The sequence below is a fragment of the Thalassophryne amazonica genome, chromosome 2 (genome assembly GCF_902500255.1).
Source record: "Thalassophryne amazonica chromosome 2, fThaAma1.1, whole genome shotgun sequence".
Lineage (NCBI taxonomy): Eukaryota > Metazoa > Chordata > Actinopteri > Batrachoidiformes > Batrachoididae > Thalassophryne > Thalassophryne amazonica.
In genome coordinates this window covers 143,340,220-143,359,889 of record NC_047104.1, presented here as the reverse complement: position 1 = coordinate 143,359,889, position 19,670 = coordinate 143,340,220, and the positions used below count along the sequence as shown (strand labels likewise).

The window sequence follows — 19,670 nt, the reverse complement described above, 5'->3', positions numbered from 1 at the left end:
ATTGGTGGTATCCCCCACAAGCTGATAATCATTGTAACTGGTCAATATCCAGGTCTGTGAGCAGTGTATGGAGCAGGACTCTGTTTGGAAAACATGACTAGGACATTGCTACTAACATCAAGTTTAAGAAATAGAAAAGAATGTCCACACTGGCTATACTACAACTCTTCCCTATCATAATTGTTCATTTTGATCCACCATGGTACAGTACACTTCACATATTTTGTTTACAATCTAAAATCTAACCAAAGGCACATACTATAATGTTTGATAGACTTTTCCTGAGCCAGTTGATACATATATATTTAGATTTAAGCACAAGATTCCTGCTACTAATAGACTGGCAGACGGTCTAGGGTATACCCCGCCTCTTACACAATGACAGCTGGGACACAATGACTGCCCCAATGATGTTTAACTGGAATAAGTGAGTTCATCAAATGGATGGATTGAATCCAGGTTTTAGATGTGAGCTTCAAAAACACAGCTTCTCTTACCTGAGTGGCAAAGGAGAAGACACAGGCTGGCTCAGCATCAGGCTGTCATGAGGGGAGAGCTGCGGAAAAACTGGAACTTTGTATGAAAACTTCCCCAAGCATACAATGTCTGCACTGAATACTTCAAATTTTCATCTGTAATACATATATTTAACTACACCACAGGCAACATGACACAGGCAAGATAATTAATAAACAAATAATAGATAACCAGATGTTAAAGACCATTTGTTCTTGTCATCTTTACCACCCCCCTTGCCACCCAAACATACCTGCACTAGGATCCGAGGCCTCTGAGAGGAAGGGAAGGGAACTTTGTGCATAAAATGAGAGATGTGCCTGGGAGAAAGAAAAATAATTTGAGGATGTGAGGCCAAAAATAACACCACTGGGCTGCAGAATAATCAGTTAGTGCTCCCATCTCATATGAAATAGATATGAGCAGCAGCAAAACATAAGACGTCCAATGAATCCAATGATTAACTGACATCAAAAAATAATACAAACACCTTGACGTGGTTATCTTTGCATTTTATATTATCCATTTAATTTAACCAGCCAAACATAGAGAGCATCAAAAAAGACCAAAATGATTCCAAAGGTATGTAGTTCAAACAAAAAAACTAAGTGTGCACTTAAGAGTGCACACAACTAACAAAGTCCACAATCCTCTGTTGACATTTATTTTTTTTTGTCTGTTTCCTTTTCAAAGGGTTATACCCAGTGGTGTAATCAGGATGTTTAAAGGGCAGAGTTGTATGAAAAAGGTGCAGGGGCCACTTACTGCATGACAGCCTGGCCGTTTTTTAACTTTATTTTTGTGCTTGGTATTTTTAATTTAATTTATTTTCATTTATATAGCGCCAAATCAGAACAAAATTGCCTCAAGTAAGGTCTAACCTTACCAACCTCCAGAGCAAGTACACAGCCAACAGTGATAAGGAAAAACTCCCTCTGATGATTTGAGGAAGAAACCTCAAGCAGACCAGACTCAAAGGGGCGACCCTCTGCTTGGGCCACATTTCGATTGTGGTTTAACTTTTCAGTCTGTTTTTAATGGGTGTCCTGTTTTTGACCTTGTTTTTATCATTCTCCTTTTGGACAATTTAAATTATTTAGACTTTTCTTTTAAATAGACTGTCAAAAGACTGCAGTCTGCTTATATTCTATTTTCAGGACACTTCAGCTTTGTTTAAATGGTATTTCTTAAGACTGCCTTCATTTCAGAGAAGCCTTTTGAAGCAGTTTTGGTTTCATTCCTCCTGACCGCCAGAGGGCGGTGCTTTAGCACCTGGATTATTCCATGCGCACATGCTCAGAGGTCAAGTCTTATACCAACAAAGTCAAGCCAGTAGGTGTGACCTGGGTGATGTCAGCGACAGTATATGCGCACACGTTACCCAGCATTCAGTTCTTTGTCCATCTCTCGCATGAGAAGCAGAAGATCGAACTTTTTCGGATTGCTTGTTGATCAGAGCCTTGCAACCTTCCGTGGTTGGCGCTGTGCATACGCGCCCTCCACAGGCTGCAAGACCATGAGTTCTTACTCTGTTCTGCTTACCGCTGTGGGTGAGTGACCCCCGTTTGCTGAAGGTGTCCGACTGAATTGGCCTCAGCTCTCGGTGAGTAATTCTGTTTTCCTACAAGTGAGCGGTTGTGGCTTCACATGTTTTCTGCTACTGTCTGCGGGATGTGTCGCTCTCGTTTTCCTATGAGTGCAAGTTCATTTGTTAGCAATTCTAATGTGTGTGGGACATGCCGGGGCATGTCGCGCTGTAGGACATGTAGGACATGCCGCACTGTCTTGATGCTGTGGTATGAATGTTAATTTGTCGGTCAGTGTTTATCACACACCCCCAGCTCTTTTTTTCCCACGCCGTTCACGCCCACGTGCCTGCTTTGCTTTGCTGCTTTGAAAACACTGTTATGAGTTTGGACGCTGCTGTGTTTTTCCGCTCCCTCGTCACTTGCTCCAAACATGCAGCTCGTTGACGTCTTCTTTGAGTTTGTGCTGTAATTGTGTTTTTTTTGCTCCTGCTCTACGGCTGTTGCTACACGTGCCGAGTTTGGGTGCTGTGCTGTGAGCGTCTGCGCTCCTGTTGCACTGTTATGTGTGGAGTATTCTCTGACTGCCCTGCTGGTTGTGAGTGTTTTTCGCTCTTTTCCTACAGCAGTTGTTTTTCACAGGCTGTGTTTGCCTGCTGCTCTGCGAGTACCTTTCAACATTTGGGTGTGAGTCTGGAACACTGTGAGTGCTCTCGCTCACTGTACCCACACGCGCTAATGTCTACTGCGTTGGTGCATGCGTGCAGTAGCTGTCTGGTGCCTCTGAGCCCAGAGGATGGCTATACTTTATGCCCATCCTGTCTCGGACATGGACACTTGAAACAAGCACTCATAGACGATGCTTGCTTCAACTGTGTTTCTATGCCATTGACTGACAGAATGGCTTGACTGTCCAGGCTTGAAGCAGAGATCTCCTCTGCAACACTGGCACCACACTCACGTAAGGGACCGCATGCTGAGCCCCTTTCTGCTATGGCGAAGAAGGGTGTCCATGACTTGATCTTGTCTGATAAGGTTGACAACCGAGCCTCTGAATTTGCTCAGAGAAAGTCATTGGTTCACAGAGCAGTTGACACCTTCCTGTGACTATAAGCGAAGTGTGCATCTCAGGCCGTGCGGTGCATTATGGGTAGGCTAAAGTTTTCGACTACCAACCCACAAGCTATGGCGGCAGAAAGCAGCGAGGAGTGCTGTGATTTGGATCATTTCAACCACTGGAAAGTTGCCAATTTAAAGCGTTTTTTGTAAGCTCCGCGGATTGCCTGTTACAACCAGGACTACGTACGGCAGTGGACAGAAGCAGAAAGAAGAGCTGGCCGTGCTTGCGTGTGCTGCATTGTTACAGAAACTACCGTTAATGCCAAAGAGTCGAAAATGACCAGTCCTTGTTGATAGTTGGAGACAAACCAATTTCTGACCCCTTGAAGGCAACTGGCGTATGGTTAGACGAAGTCCAGAGTCTGAAACTGTGGATACTGCAGAATATTTGCTAAGCAGGGATGAGATATCGCGACTCCGCTGGCTTCATAATGACGACAATGAAGGTGGGTCTCACATATAGCCAGCTCCCAATTCAGATCAGGGAGACAGACACCCTCTCTACTTTTAAGATTAGGCTTAAAACTTTCCTTTTTGCTAAAGCTTATAGTTAGGGCTGGATCAGGTGACCCTGAACCATCCCTTAGTTATGCTGCTATAGACGTAGACTGCTGGGGGGTTCCCATGATGCACTGTTTCTTTCTCTTTTTGCTCTGTATGCACCACTCTGCATTTAATCATTAGTGATCGATCTCTGCTCCCCTCCACAGCATGTCTTTTTCCTGGTTCTCTCCCTCAGCCCCAACCAGTCCCAGCAGAAGACTGCCCCTCCCTGAGCCTGGTTCTGCTGGAGGTTTCTTCCTGTTAAAAGGGAGTTTTTCCTTCCCACTGTAGCCAAGTGCTTGCTCACAGGGGGTCGTTTTGACCGTTGGGGTTTTACATCATTATTGTATGGCCTTGCCTTACAATATAAAGCGCCTTGGGGCAACTGTTTGTTGTGATTTGGCGCTATATAAAAAAAAAATTGATTGATTGATTGATATAACCTCTTTGGTGTCACGTTTGTTCTGATAAGTTGACAGACATATGATATGTGCATGTATGCAGTTTGTTTATAGAACATGTCAATTTTACAATATTATGCGCCACGTCATTCATGGCGCGACATTACAGTCATAAGCCGATGCACGAAAACGGTGGCACAGTTTCAGGATACTGACAAAATAAATATGCGCAAGAAACTTACAATTTTAGTCAATCTTTTACGTCCGTCTGGATCTTTCTTTTCTGTGGCGAAATTGTGTAGAATGAACGGAGGTTTACAACCACAGTTCTTTTTCTTTCCGTCTTTGTGTGTACTCGGCGGAGCTTTGCAATCTTGTGTTCTCAGCCAACTTTCAAGCCAATAAATTCCGTTTGAGCATTTGAAAACAGCACAATGCGCCCCTGTCATTATTTTATGTGTCGTTTAAGGCTTACAGCCTTTGAAACAATCCCTGTAAGCCTTAACTTTTACAGTCCACTAATTCTACTGTATACAAAATTCAATGGGAGTGGTGCGAGTTTGGTAGTTGGGATTTTTTCCCCCATTTGACCCACACATGCGCAGATGCGTTGCGCACTTCGCTTATACTGAGGAGGGGCTGACTCTACTGCCAACCATCGTGATGATGATGTGATGTCAATTGCGGCATCAGAGTCATTATTTTGTGGGGACCCGCCGGGTTGAAGTGGAGCTCAAGGACAAGGGAAGCGTTCCCTCTGTCCTTCCACCACAACCTCCCACGGTGATGCTCCTCAGGCGTCTGAGTCTGGCCTGTTCGTTGTTACACGGGCCATTCAGTTGGCCTTGTCATGGCTTGGTGTGGATGCTCCTCCCATGGAGACTACCTCTTCTAGTCCTTTTTTAGAGATACTCGAAAGCCAACTTTCAGTGTCTCATCCTCCTTGACATACTGAAGAGCTGCAGAGTTGCTGGCCTGACCCTAAATCCTTCACCCATATGCCACAGAATTGCAGGGTGCTGTGCACAATGTCGGATGCACCGCAGCATGGTTTAGACCACATGCCTTCAGTGGACAGTGTTGTTAGTAGCCTTATTGTAGCGCCTGCTGATGCTGCCCGGCCAGAGGCCCGTTGTCTAAGACTTCAATGTAGGGTCACTGATGTCCTCCTTACCAAGAGCTTTGACAATGCAGCTCAAATTGGTCATCTGGGGCACTCCCTGTCTCACCTTGCCCTTGCACTTTCCCGGTCTCGCCAGGATAATGAAGCTGACTGACACACAGAGCCTGAGTGATGCTTCTCTTTGGCTTTCGACTACATGTCACGGGAGCTTGGCAGACTGATGTCCACTCTGACCACAGCCCGGTGCCAGGTGTGGTTGGCTCAGTCCCCTCTGTCTGAGGCTTGCAGGGGATCACTACACACTCTGCCTGTTATCCCAGGTCAGGTTAGGGGGGGCGTAACAGAAAATAATTGAGAAGCACTGGTATAAGGTCATTCAGGTGCTAAAGCACTAGCCTCTGGCGGTCATCCACAATTCATAGAACCGTAGTTGCATAGGTAACTCTCATTTTGGTGTATTAACTGCCACTTCTCAGCAAAGAAGCTTTGATCTGAATTAAGTCCTGACGCTCAAAAAGAATGGTTCTTTTCTTTTTTCCTTTTTTTTTTTAAAGAAAAGAACGATCCTGCTGACCTGATAAAACTTTATTTTTATTTGGCCTTACAGAAAAAGACCAGTAGACTGGTAAGTGATATTATTTTACAAATATACTGTTTTGGAATATTCCAGATCTCAGCAGTGTAGTTCCCAGCAGGTGGTGCTGCTGCACTGCATTTAAGTTTATTATACATAGTTTAAAAAAATCTTTTCATACATGACACTACGTTTTGACTTAAAGACTTTGGTAAACCCATTTCTAACCCCAAAACAAGTCATCCATATGAATAAAAATGTATATTCACTAAAAAATTGAAGAATTTCTAAAAACATTTCATATTTTCAGTTTTAGAGCTTAATTATATATTTTACATAGTGTTCTAAACAAATATATCTCATATTGCAGATGAGCATTACACATGCACCGTAGAATGGAAATTACTGATGGTATGGTAAAAATCAAGAAAATGCCCTTGGGACCCCACAACATTAAGATACTGCTACTGACATATAAAATTTTACATGGTGTATCTGCCTCACATTTGGCTGACCTACTTAAACCTTATTTACTGTCTTGCGCTCTGCATTTTTGGGACAAAGAACTGCTGTGTGTTCTGAGGGTGAAGCAGAAATCAGTTGTTCACAGAGGCCTTTTTTATTGTGCACCTCTTTGTGGAACAATTTGCACATTGGGCAGCACGGTGGCTTAGTGGTTAGCACTGTTGCCACACAGCAAGAAGGTCATGGGATTGATTTCCACCTGTGGCCTTTCTGTGTGGAGTTTGCATGTTCTCTCTGTGTTTGTGTGGGTTCACTCTTGGTGCTCCGGCTTCCTCCCACATCCAAAGACACGCACATTAGGTGGGTTGAAAACTTTAAATTGTCCGTAGGTGTGCGAGTGGGTGTGCATGTGTTTGTCTGTCTATATGTGGCCCTGCATGAGACTGGCATCCTTTTCAGGGTGTACCGCCTCATGCACTATGACTGCTGGGATAGGCTCCAGACCCGCATGACCCTTCATTGGAGTAAGTGGTTGAAGATGAGTGAGTGAGTGAGTTTGCACATTAAGATCAGATTCTGTGGCCTTATTCAGGATTAAAAAAACTTTAAAAAATGCATCTGCTTTTCTATCATACAACTGATGTGGACTTAGTTGTGTTGACATTTTTGTTAGTACTTTTTTAGTCCACGGTTTTTGTATTTTCTTTGATATGTGAATAGATTTAACTCATTGTTTTATTGTTGGGTTGGGGTAGCCTGAATGGGTGGTCAACCCTTACTGACTATCTTGCTAATGTTGGACCTTGCTCCTATGAAGTGCCTTGGAGCAACTTGTGTTGTGATTTGGTGCTATATAGATGAAATTTAACTGAAATGAATTGAAATCTACATCAAAATGTAATCAGCTCATTCTGGGTCCAAGGTTTACCTGTCAACCAAATGTCATTGAAATTTGTTGATGTCCTTTTAAGATGTCCTGCAGACATACTAACTAATTAACTAACTAATTAATTAATTAGGTGGCATACACAGCCATGACTATATGACCTCCTTGTCGGACGGAAAAAGATCTGATTATTTTGATACTGCCTGTCTTATGTCAAGATGTCAAAATCAAAGAAAAATGGTTTATTTCAAAAGGTACTTATTGCACATGTGAGTGAGTACAGGTATGACACTGACATCCCAAATGGCAGGGGCTACAGATACTCAGCGCATCTTGCTCTGACAGTGAGTGGCTACGTTAGATAAAACCCCAAATAAATAAATAAAATCATTAAAAAGATAACTCACTTCTCAATGGGCAGAGCATGAGGCCCAGAGATGGAGTAGCGATAAAGGAATGTGAGGAACTTGCGGAAAGCATCAAAGAAGGGCCAGTGGGAGAGCAGGCATATGCACTTGTTTGTGTACACTGAATGGGGGGTACTGCTGTTGGCTGCTGTATAAGATTTTGGGGGATCCGAGCTCAGCAGGCCAAGCTGAGAGTGTTGCTGGTCCGTCAGACACTCCTGTGAGTAGGGCTCGTAGAACTGGATGGCAGCACCATAAACCTGAGGCAAAAGACACGTTGGATACACAGCTGAACAGATGTTATTCTAGTACAGTGGTACATACAGCATTCAAAAATCTCTTATTCACACAACTATTTCCCTGATGTATGCAAACAGTTTTCTATGAAGAGCCTTAGGACCCGGTCAAATGGCACGCGGCCAAAGCTGAACTAAGGAAAAAAGGTCAAAATGTCACAAATGGTTGATAAACGGTGGACGAATGATCCTGTGACTCAAGAGCGCAAAAAGGAACAAAACAAAACCGAAACTAATGAAAAAAAATGAAGCGAACGTCAACCTCGACGCTTTAAACGAAATAAAAATAAAACATTCACAATGACGTGACTAACAGCGGGTATGAGACTGAGCGCAGCCAGCCCTGTCCTCGTGTCCACAGTACTTGCAGGTGCAATATCTGGTTGTCTTGACAACAGGTGAGAGATGTGGTTTGTCTTCACAACAACAACGCATGCGCACACGCAGGCCAGCCACAAACAGTTGGAACGTGCGTAAATAGTTAAAGTAGTTGATAAAACGTTCTTACCGCTATTGTTTCCGTATGACAGAGTTGCTTTTCGTCCCACACATGGACGAGTCATCAGCAATACAAGGATGTTACGTGCAGCTTGTCGCAGCTTTGGTTAATGATCCGTTCAGATAAAGTCAACCTTTGTGCAAGACGTTGGACTTGGGAGGTTGGACAAAGTTGGATGACAGTCAAACGGAACGCTGATGTTACGGGAACTACCGTAGGAATCATCAAGACAGACATCAAAACGGAATACGGATGAACTGAGGTTGTCGTTGGGATTCGTTCACATTTTTCAACAGTTTGGAAATTCTGACGAAGTGCCAACTGCAGGAACAAAGCTGGGCAACGGTTAAACGATGCATCCGAAAGTCAACGCAAGTCCAGATTTCTCGTTTCTTTTGGGCTTCAGTGTTCTTCGTTAGTGGCGTGTGACTGGGGCTTTACTGGTGAAATGCACAAATTGGTTCTGTGTTGTTTAACCTTTTTGTGGGTGTGGAAAAATTAATACAATTACATTTGTAATGCTGAAAAATATGTCAGACAAGCAGCCAAACTGCCGATCCAGTCAGATCCCAAGAGCACAGCAGAGTCCATCCTGATTAGTCCTTAGGAAGACCGGGGGGTGTGTGTGTGTGTGTGTTTCTCTCCGGGTAGAACTGGAGTTGCATCAGGAAGGGAATCCGACAGAAAATCCTGATGCAGATCTGCAGGCTTCAACCACAAATCTTTCTGATTTAGGGTTGTAGCTTGTCCCTCCCTCTATTTTAACAAGATTATTTTCCATATAAAAGCAGTTTCTTTCTAAGAAACAACAAAAAAATATTTCAGAAAGTATTTTTCCATAAATGTGTCTTGAAAAAGGAGGATCGACTTATTTTAAGATATTCCTTTATTAGTCCTGCTTGGTGAAATTTGCAGCAGCAGTGATAGTAGCACTGTGCTACAGTAGGGCAGAATAACACGTGCAAATAGAAGGCAAACAAATGCCTAGAATGGCAAATCAAGAAAAAAACTGTGTGCACTGCCAGCAGGGAACAGTTTGTGTCAAATAAATCAGAAGTATTGCACAGTTAGATTGGGGTTGTCTTATTTCCTGCAAAACAAAAGCAGAGCGACGCATGTGGAAATATGATGCACCGGTATTTGGTGGCGGAAACAACAAACCCATGTGTGCCGTTTTGACAGGAGAACATCTGCAGTGCACTGGGGCTTTCTCGTTCTACACTGAGGTGCTGGGTTGTGGTCCTACCAGTTGCATATGTGGTCAGGATGGGAGATAACAGTCAGCAGCAGCAGCTTTAGGTTTGTTTCTGCTCTTACTTTTCTACTTGAGAAAAGCAAAGGACGAATGTCTCCATTTCTTCATTTTACCTTCTCTCCAGATGCTCCAGTCAGCACAAAAGTGGAGAAAACAGGGAGGGAGTACTTGGTGTTTGCTGGCCAGCACTCAATTGTGGCCCCCATGGGAAGGCAGAAGAGAGGAACAGACTCGGGCAGAGGGAATGAATCATAGTCCTCCTCTGGATATCTGCTGAATAAACCTATCAGGAAAATACAAAAGCAAATGAGGACTTAGTTAACAGAACGACCAAATGCAAACTCTCCCCTGTGATGACTGATCAACAGCTAATGTAGATGTTAAACCACCAATCCACTCAGCTTAATATGGAGTAAAACAAGGTCGGTTTACTATAATCACAGTGATAATGTGCAACAGTCTGTGTTTAACTGGAAACATCTGCCTTTGATTCCAGCAATTATTCAAAAACAATGAGTCAGTTGGGTAATTAGTCCCTGAAACAGCTAATGAAAACTAATGAGGCAGAGTAAACCTCTGATTTTAGAACTTCGTGCTGCAGCAAGCTGTGGAAGAAAGCTGGCATTACACAAAACAGAATCAACACCATACGTACAGTGAAACGTTTTCAAAGGACTTGAACCAGTGATTAAACGAGTTGACGTGTGTGCAAACCTCAGGTTTGACTGCATACAGCGCAACCACGTATTCACAGCGCTGCACTTTTTCCACATTTTGTTATGTTACAACTTTATTCCAAAATGAAATTAATTTTTCAAAACTCTACACACAATAATCCATAATGACAATGTGGAAAAAAAGTTTTTTTTTTTTTTTTTAAGATTTTTGAAAATTTATTTAAAAAACTAACAACAACAACAAAAAAATCCTAACAAATCACATGTACGAGGTCTGTCCGTAAAGTATAGGTACTTTTTATTTTTTTCAAAAACTATATGGATTTCATTCATATGTTTTTACGTCAGACATGCTTGAACCCTCGTGCGCATGCGTGAGTTTTTCCACGCCTGTCGGTGACGTCAGCCCCAACCAGTCCCAGCAGAAGACTGCCCCTCCCTGAGCCTGGTTCTGCTGGAGGTTTCTTCCTGTTAAAAGGGAGTTTTTCCTTCCCACTGTAGCCAAGTGCTTGCTCACAGGGGGTCGTTTTGACCGTTGGGGTTTTACATAATTATTGTATGGCCTTGCCTTACAATATAAAGCGCCTTGGGGCAACTGTTTGTTGTGATTTGGCGCTATATAAAAAAATTGATTGATTGATTGATTGATTGATTCCATCTTTATAATAATGATGCTTCAAAACTTCTGGTAAAATATGGGAGATCGCAGGGCTCCTTACAAGGCCCTCTGCAATACTTTCTTTAAACAGCACTCCTCGAACAGATACTGCAAATGCGACTGAATTAATTATCATTGCTATGCAAATGACACCGTTACATGCAGATAAATGCAGTTAATCTGTCACACGAGAACTTTAGAGGATTATCTGGCATCAGTGAAAAATCTGATGTACAGTAATTTCTTCCTCTTAAATTCTGACAAGACCGAGGTGATGGTCATTTATCCTGTGAGACACAGACACAATTTTTACCAGCTAATGTCCTCTTCTTACAATCAAATAATACCTAAGGGAGTTGTACCTTCCCACTGTTCCAGATGTGTTTTTATGGGGGGGGGGGGGGGGGGATTAAGGTTCGACCCCTACCTTTGTGAAGCGCCTTGGAGTGACATGTGACTTGGTGCTGTATAAATAAAATAAAGTTTTTAATAAATAAAGTTTTCTGCTGTATGACACCTTTGAACAGACCTTTTGTGGGGGGAATAAGAGGAGAAAGATTGGCCTGGTTATTCCAAAGGATGCTTTATGATGGAGCATAAAAAAATAGAAAGAAACAGAGTAGAAGTCAGAACACATCTATGACAAATACGTGAATTCTGCCTCCACTCTGCACAGCACTGGAGCCCATCCCAGCAGTCACTGGGCGACAAGCGAGGTACACCCTGGACTGGCTGCCAATCTAATGCAGCACAGACCGACAGACAGACAGACCGACAGACACAGTCACGCTCTCACTCATACCTACAGTCAATATCAAAGTCACCAAGGAGGAAGGAAGCCAGCGCACCTGCACGGAAACCACACAAACAACATGCAAACTCCACACAAGGACCAGCTCAGAAGCAAACCTGGGACCTTCTCGCTGTGAGGCTACAGGCTTTTCTATAGTTATTTAAATGCAACGTTAGAAATTACTGATCAAAGTGCTGATGAAAATTAAAATGCTTTTAATTAGTTGTCCAACACAGCATGTACATTATGAAACAAATCTTCCTAAACGTAAGCAACATCAAATTTAACATTTAATTAAACCAATATTTTTAAAGCCGAGCTTACATGATTCTTGCCTATAACTTCATGCTGTGGCTGATCAACATTATGCCTTTGTAGCTATTGCAACTGTGCACATCACCCTTGTTCTTAAAAATGGGATATAGAACACTTCTCCACTCCTCAGGCATCCCCACACTTTCCAAGATTTTATTAAACAATTTGGTTAAATGCCCCACTGCCATCTCTCCTAAACATTTCCATGCCTCCACTGGTATTTCATCTGGACCAACTGCCTTTCCACTCTTTATCCTCTTCATAGCTGTCCTGACTTCCTACCTCATGACCTCTTACACTTCCTGATTAACTCTCTTCACATTATCCAGCCTTCTCACCCTCTGATTTTCTTCATTCATCAGCTCTCCAAAATATTCCCTCCACCTTCTTAATACACTGATTTCGCTTGTCAGCATATTACCATCTTCATCCTTAATTACCCTAACCTTCTGCAGATCATTTCCAGTTCAGTCACTTTGTCTTTTCAGTCAGCAGAAATCCTTTTCTCATTCTTTGGTGTTCAATTTAATGTACAGTTCGCAAGATGCCCTTGCTTTAGTCTTTGTCAGTTTTCTTTTCACCTTATATGACATCTCCTTGTAATCCTCTCTACTTTCATCATCTCTCTGACTACTGGATGTCCAAATTTCTAAATTTCTTCCTCTCCCACTACCTCTGGACACTTTTCCCTCCTCCTCTTCTTCACCTAGCAGTGGCCCAATTTCCGCCGGCACCCTGTTGGGTAACATCCTCGTTTCACACTTTTCCTTTCCCCCAGTACACATCCGAGGTCACAGTTATCCACAAAAAGTAGAGATGTAAATTGGAGGTCACCAAACCAGAGTAAATGTTGTAAACATTAACAGATCAAGTAAATATTCAGAGTTGATAATACCAGATACAAAATCTTGTAAAATTGATGAGCCATACATGGACATGACAAAACCCAATGGAATGAGGGAGACCTTCCCTGCTAAAACCCTGACATAAGGCTGCTCAGCACTACACTGGAATTGCCAGTGTTCACAGAACTTGATGTTTCATTTCAAAATGAACTATGAATGTCAATTTATTCTGGTTAGGCCTGCAACTGTCCTGGATCATGACCAGAATCAGTCCTTTTAATGCTTTCTAAACTCGGCTGTCAGCATTGTGTTTGCTACCTCAGCAGTGCCATTTATATCTCCGGGAGCTCAGCCAATGCCAGAACATGTCTGGGAAATCTTTATGTACCATATTTTCCATAAGTTGCATTTTGAAAATACATGTGTGACAATCTGCTCCTGTATACTTAATGAGATACTGTGATTCAAACTCCACAGCAGAAGGTGGAGGTAATGCATCATTAAGCTGGATGCCAACCTTGGCAAAATAAGAAGATCTGAATGAGAGAGATGTATTGCATCTTTGAGAATGAGTGAATTTAATATATCATGTTCTCAAACTGAAAGACCACACTCTTGAATAAAGAGGGAATATAATTTTCATACTACGTGGCACTCCACTTATTTGGAGTGTGAGAGACTGCATCAACAGCAATGAGAAGGACAGCTAGGCTAAGCTACGTTAAGGCTATTAAGTTTTACAAATGTCTTCCACAAGGGTTTTCAAACATTTAATTACAGTGAACAGAGCCAATCAGCAGATCAGCTTCTGTCTGTTTAGTGGCCACAACAAGCAATTTATGCTTACATTTTTGTGCCTTCTACAATAACATTAATTAGCTAGTTGAGTTTTCAAACTTTACCTCACCTATGATGGTTTGTTCAGAGGTCACAGGAAGTGGTTTACTCAAATGTTTGCTCGTTAGCTTCTGTTCACTGATGCAATATTTGTGTTATAACTAAATAATGTGCTGCGTTTTCACACATTTAATTACATGGCATGTTTACTTCACCAATGTGCATCTATTCAGTGGGCACATGAAGTTCCTTGTACAATAACATTAATTAGCCTGTCAGCCTTTGGTTGCTATTGAGGTGTTTATGTTATTAATAAATAATGCACAGATTTAATTCATTTTGCTTTTTGTTGTTTGAAACAGGACTACAACTTTTAAAAAGTAAATGTGACTTATAGACTGGTGATTTTTTCTTATACGAGTAACACTCTGGTGTGACTTTTCGTCCAGAAAATATGGTAGTAATGAGGGTGCTGCACAGATGTATGGCACTGTTTATACTTTTGCAGGAAGGCAAAGGTATGGTACAAGTAGGGTTTGTTGTTGAGTTGTTTTGTTATGATTTTTCGTTATTGTCGATTTGTGTTCTAAATAAATTCATTCATTCATTCAAGTCTTAAAGACCCCTCGTGCTTTACCTTTAACTGTATGGGTGTGAGACCTGGATGCTATTGGTATTGTGTCTCTCTGGAGAATCTTTGAGGTACTGCTAGAATGACTTTCTGTCACATACAGTAGTGTTCAGAATAATAGTAGTGCTATGTGACTAAAAAGATTAATCCAGGTTTTGAGTATATTTCTTATTGTTACATGGGAAACAAGGTACCAGTAGATTCAGTAGATTCTCACAAATCCAACAAGACCAAGCATTCGTGATATGCACACTCTTAAGGCTATGAAATTGGGCTATTAGTAAAAAAAAAGTAGAAAAGGGGGTGTTCACAATAATAGTAGTGTGGCATTCAGTCAGTGAGTTTGTCAAATTTGTGGAACAAACAGGTGTGAATCAGGTGTCCCCTATTTAAGGATGAAGCCATCACCTGTTGAACATGCTTTTCTCTTTGACAGCCTGAGGAAAATGGGACGTTCAAGACATTGTTAAGAAGAACAGTGTAGCTTGATTAAAAAGTTGATTGGAGAGGGGAAAACGTATACGCAGGTGCAAAAAATTATAGGCTGTTCATCTACAATGATCTCCAATGCTTTAAAATGGACAAAAAAAAAAAAAAAGAGACACGGAGAAGAAAATGGAAAACAACCATCAAAATGGATAGAAGAATAACCAGAATGGCAAAGGCTCACCCATTGATCAGCTCCAGGATGATCAAAGAAAGTCTGGAGTTACCCGTAAGTGCTGTGACAGTTAGAAGATGCCTGTGTGAAGCTAATTTATTTGCAAGAATCCCCCGCAAAGTCCCTCTGTTAAATAAAAGACGTGCAGAAGAGGTTACAATTTGCCAAAGAACACATCAACTGGCCTAAAGAGAAATGGAGGAATATTTTGTGGACTGATGAGAGTAAAATTGTTCTTTTTGGGTCCAAGAGCTGCAGACAGTTTGTGATATGACCCCCAAACTCTGAATTCAAGCCACAGTTCACAGTGAAGACAGTGAAGCATGGTGGTGTAAGCATCATGATATGGGCATGTTTCTCCTACTATGGTGTTGGGTCTATATATCGCATACCAGGTATCATGGATCAGTTTGGATATGTCAGAATACTTGAAGAGGTCATGTTGCCTTATGCTGAAGAGGACATGCCCTTGAAATGGATGTTTCAACAAGACAGTGACCCCAAGCACACTAGTAAACGAGCAAAATCAATGCCTCGCAGATGTGAAGAAATCATGAAAAACTGTGGTTATACAACTAAATACTAGTTTAGTGATTCACAGGATTGCTAAAAAAAGCAGTTTGAACATAATAGTTTTGAGTTTGTAGCATCAACAGCAGATGCTACTATTATTGTGAACACCCCATTTTCTACTTTTGTTTTTACTAATAGCCCAATTTCATAGCCTTAAGAGTGTGCATATCATGAATGCTTGGTCTTGTTGGATTTGTGAGAATCTACTGAATCTACTGGTACCTTGTTTCCCGTGTAACAATAAGAAATATACTCAAAACCTGGATTAATCTTTTTAGTCACATAGCACTACTATTATTCTGAACACTACTGTAAATGCTTAAACCCATATGAGGTGTACTACTTGCATGATGAGTTGATGTCATGTGGTGGATTATAGTGAACAGAAATGACTTTGCAATAACTAAATGTGATCTCACAAATTCGGGACAAACTATCCGGTCGCACGTGTATAGTTTTCATAGCATTGCTCAGCGTGTTCATTTGTTTTCATGACCCAGTTTGAAGTCGGGCCAGAAAGAAGACAGCATGCACTGGTGCTGCATATTAAGACACAAAACACCTCACACAACTGCTCTCTCCATTAGAACCCACACAGGCAGACCTATCGTGGCTGTCTTCCCAAAGCAACAATCTACGTATCTGAAGCAGCCAGGTGACACATGAATACATGAACACCCCTTAGACTCATCTAGCAACTGAAGTCCTCAGCAATGAGTCAACTACATGCTAGATCATGCACACATTATAATGAAGGTCTTGACATGTTTGACCGATCACTGCACTAACCAAGAAGTTTCCCAACAAAGTAGTACTCGTACTCTGAAACGTCAAGAACCCCTGAGTAACAGTTTTCTCATTATTCAAGGTAACACTTAGCTCCAAAGTTGCAGAACTGGACTGATCAGCAAGTTTCTGGCAATAACTAAAATATAAATAGGTTGACATGGACTACATTTCTATAGTGCTTTTCCATTTGTTGTGAATGCTCATAGAATAAGGAATTGAAGCAGGACTGTGACCAGAAAATCCAGAATGTCACAAAAACCATTTTTAACAAACAACAGCTAAATGATTCTATGGTAGAAATGTGCATACTGGCTCAGTTTCTTATATTAGGGAGGGGTGTTATTTCAAAAAAATTGGAAATCTATAAATGTTTGCATGGAATACGAAAATATACATGGAATAAACCATAGCAGGATCAATTTTGGGTCATGTGGTTCCAAAAACCCATATGGACGGAGCCAGTGAAGATATCGGGTTCAAAAATCACCAAAAATATCGAAGAAAATGTCATATCTTGAGAACCGCTGCACCTAGAGACTTAAAATGTGGCTCCAAATGTTGCTTGATCCCAAGGTTATATTCAACTTCTATAGTAACAATAAGCCTATCTGGTGTTTTTAAGAGTAATTGACAAAACCCTAATTTCAGTACATATGTTACGATCAACTGTAACAAACAAAATCTATGTAGTTTTTATTTCAGGAACATCAGCTGAGTATAATCATCACATGTAAAGAATGACATGGCCACAATGAACTAATTATAAGCAACAGAGTGGTTTTCTACGTCAACAGCACATATACGACACACGCGTTACTTGAAATTTTCAAACGCTCCGTCCATATTGGTTTTTGGAACAAAATGACCCAAAATGTATCCTGCTATGGTTTATTCCGTGTTTATTTCCATATTCCATGCAAACATTTATAGATTTCCAAATTTTTGGAAATAACACCCCTCCCTACTTATATAAATATGCCATGGACATGGAAATTTTCTGAGAATAGAGACAAGGTATTTACACACACAGCAGTTAGTGGCTCTTGTATTTTTAAGAATAAGAAGTACACATAAGACTTCCGGTTCCGGTCATGCCCGAGTCAGACGCATAGCTGAATGGCTAACCCAATTTTTCATTTAAATTGCTTATAAATAACTATTAAACGCCACTGACACCCACCACATATAAGATCGGACAACACTGACGATGAGTTCGAGCCAAAAGCAGATTCTAAAGCCGGCAAAAGTGAGGAAGCCAAGACGAATCAAAAACAGTTAACGCTAGATGCTACTCTGGCTAATGCCGCGTTCACACCGGGCGCGATCAGACGCTACAAATTCGCGTGGGTCGCCAGGCGATGGACACGCCTCCTTTGCCCGTTGTGGGTGGACTTTCGCTGCGAAAATTCGCCCCGGTGCGTCATCAAATAGGAGGAGCTTCCATTCCGCCCGCCGGCTCCGGTTGTCACTCAAGCTAACATGACGGACCTTGATCACACGGAGCGAGTTGCTGTGAAAAGCTCCCAATACAGAGAGTATCATTATTTGCTGCAGGAGCTGTGTCTGGGTGACGGCCGCTTTCAGTGGTCCTTCCACCTCTGTGGGACCCAGTTTGAGGACCAACTGTCCCGTTCACGCGCACACATGTAAACAATAAAAAAAATGTAAAAAAAAGAAAGAAACTCCGCTGCTTGCTGCAGCTGGCTCTTCCCCCAAAAAACTGTCATAATTGTGTTTTAGAAACCAGTCACCATTTGTTTTATTATACATCTGTGTAGTTAATTAATAAAATATTCTCTACAGACGCAATATCGCGCCACAAATGCACAAAACGCTCAAAATCCCTTCACTCGCATCCATCGCGTCGCGCTGCACGGTTTGGCGCCAAAACGCGTCCTTACATAGGGATTACATGGCAACCTGTGGCTGCAGTCACTCGCATTGCGCCTGGTGTGAACGCAGCTTAACAGTGAGATGAGCGACTGTGATGCAAACAGAACTCTGCAGGTTTCGACAAGAGTCTGGTCTGGCTCAAAAAGACATAATGGAGTCACAGAAATGTTTAGAGGAGTCAATAAAAGAAGTGAATACAAGAATTGACGTACTTGAAAAGAGGCTGTTCACCGTGGAAACCCGAGTGATTGACAAGGAGGACAGAGGCCTGAGACAGGAAAGGGCACTTGCGTACTTGCTGAACAGAGAAGCCAAAATAACGGCAAGGCAAGAAGAACTGGAGAATAGATCACGCAGAAATAACATTTGAGTTTACGGGATTGCTGAGGATGAAGAAAATGGCGTGGACATGATACAATTTGTCACTGAATTCTTCAAAACAAGTCTGAAGCTACAAGATGACTTGAACATCCGACTAGAAAGGGCTCACAGAGCCACAATACCAAAGCCAAAAAGCACAGCCCCTCCGAGATCCATAATAATCCGCATTCTGGATTTCAGTGTGAAGCAGGTGGTCCTTCAGCAAGCATGGAAGCAACAAGAAGTGCAGTTCAGAGGCAAAAGAGTGTATTTCAACCAGGACTACTCACCTGAGCTCCAGAGAAAAAGAAAGCAGGTACAAGAAGTGATTAAAAAACTCAAATAGTGTGACATCAAGGCACAAGCGCCGTACCCAGCACAGTTGAAGGTGTTTTTGTACAATGGGGTCAAAACCTTCCCATCACTGTGGGAAGCACAACCAACTCTGAACGACCTTGGAGTGAAAGTGCATGTGGAGGAATGTGATATCCTGGAGAGGGAGTTCCACAATAGATGGCGAATTCAAGGAGGACAAGCAAAAACAGAGTGTTTTGACACCTAAGGAAATCAGAGCCATCATGAAGGCAGAAGGCAGTGAGAGAGAATTTTCTGAGGACATTAGATTTGATTGAAGATTTATAAAAGCATATACATGAAAGGTTAGTGGTGTGACGGTGAACAGTAATTTTATTTCAATATATACGATGTCTGTTAGAAAAGTATCGTACCTTTTTATTTTTTTCAAAAACTATATGGATTTGATTCATATGTTTTTACGTCAGCCAAGCTTGAACCTTCGTGCGCATGCGTGAGTTTTTTCACGCCTGTAGGTTGCATCATTCGCCTGTGGGCAGGCTTTGGGGGAGGAGTGGTCCAGCCCCCTCGGCGGATTTTCATTGCGAGGAAATGGCGGACTGATTTGTGCTTTGTTCCATCAGATTTTTTTCAGAAACTGTTAGAGACAGGCAGCTGGAAACCATTCGAAAAATGTATCTGGCTTTCTGTGAAAATTTTACGGGCTTCACAGA

The 19,670-nt window shown here is 41.9% G+C and overlaps 1 protein-coding gene across 4 annotated transcripts in view; it reads right to left on the bottom strand.

Annotated features, from left to right (window-relative positions):
- Positions 1 to 19,670, bottom strand: part of LOC117532123 (C-myc promoter-binding protein-like) — a 243,039-nt gene that overhangs the window by 96,701 nt on the left and 126,668 nt on the right. For all 4 annotated transcript variants that reach the window (XM_034195403.1, XM_034195412.1, XM_034195420.1 and 1 more), the window contains exons 5-8: positions 9,724 to 9,893; positions 7,561 to 7,820; positions 770 to 836; positions 498 to 556 (exon numbers count right to left, since the gene is read on the bottom strand). In XM_034195403.1, the coding sequence (XP_034051294.1) occupies positions 498 to 556; positions 770 to 836; positions 7,561 to 7,820; positions 9,724 to 9,893 (556 nt within the window). The remainder of the gene's footprint in view (positions 1 to 497; positions 557 to 769; positions 837 to 7,560; positions 7,821 to 9,723; positions 9,894 to 19,670) is intronic.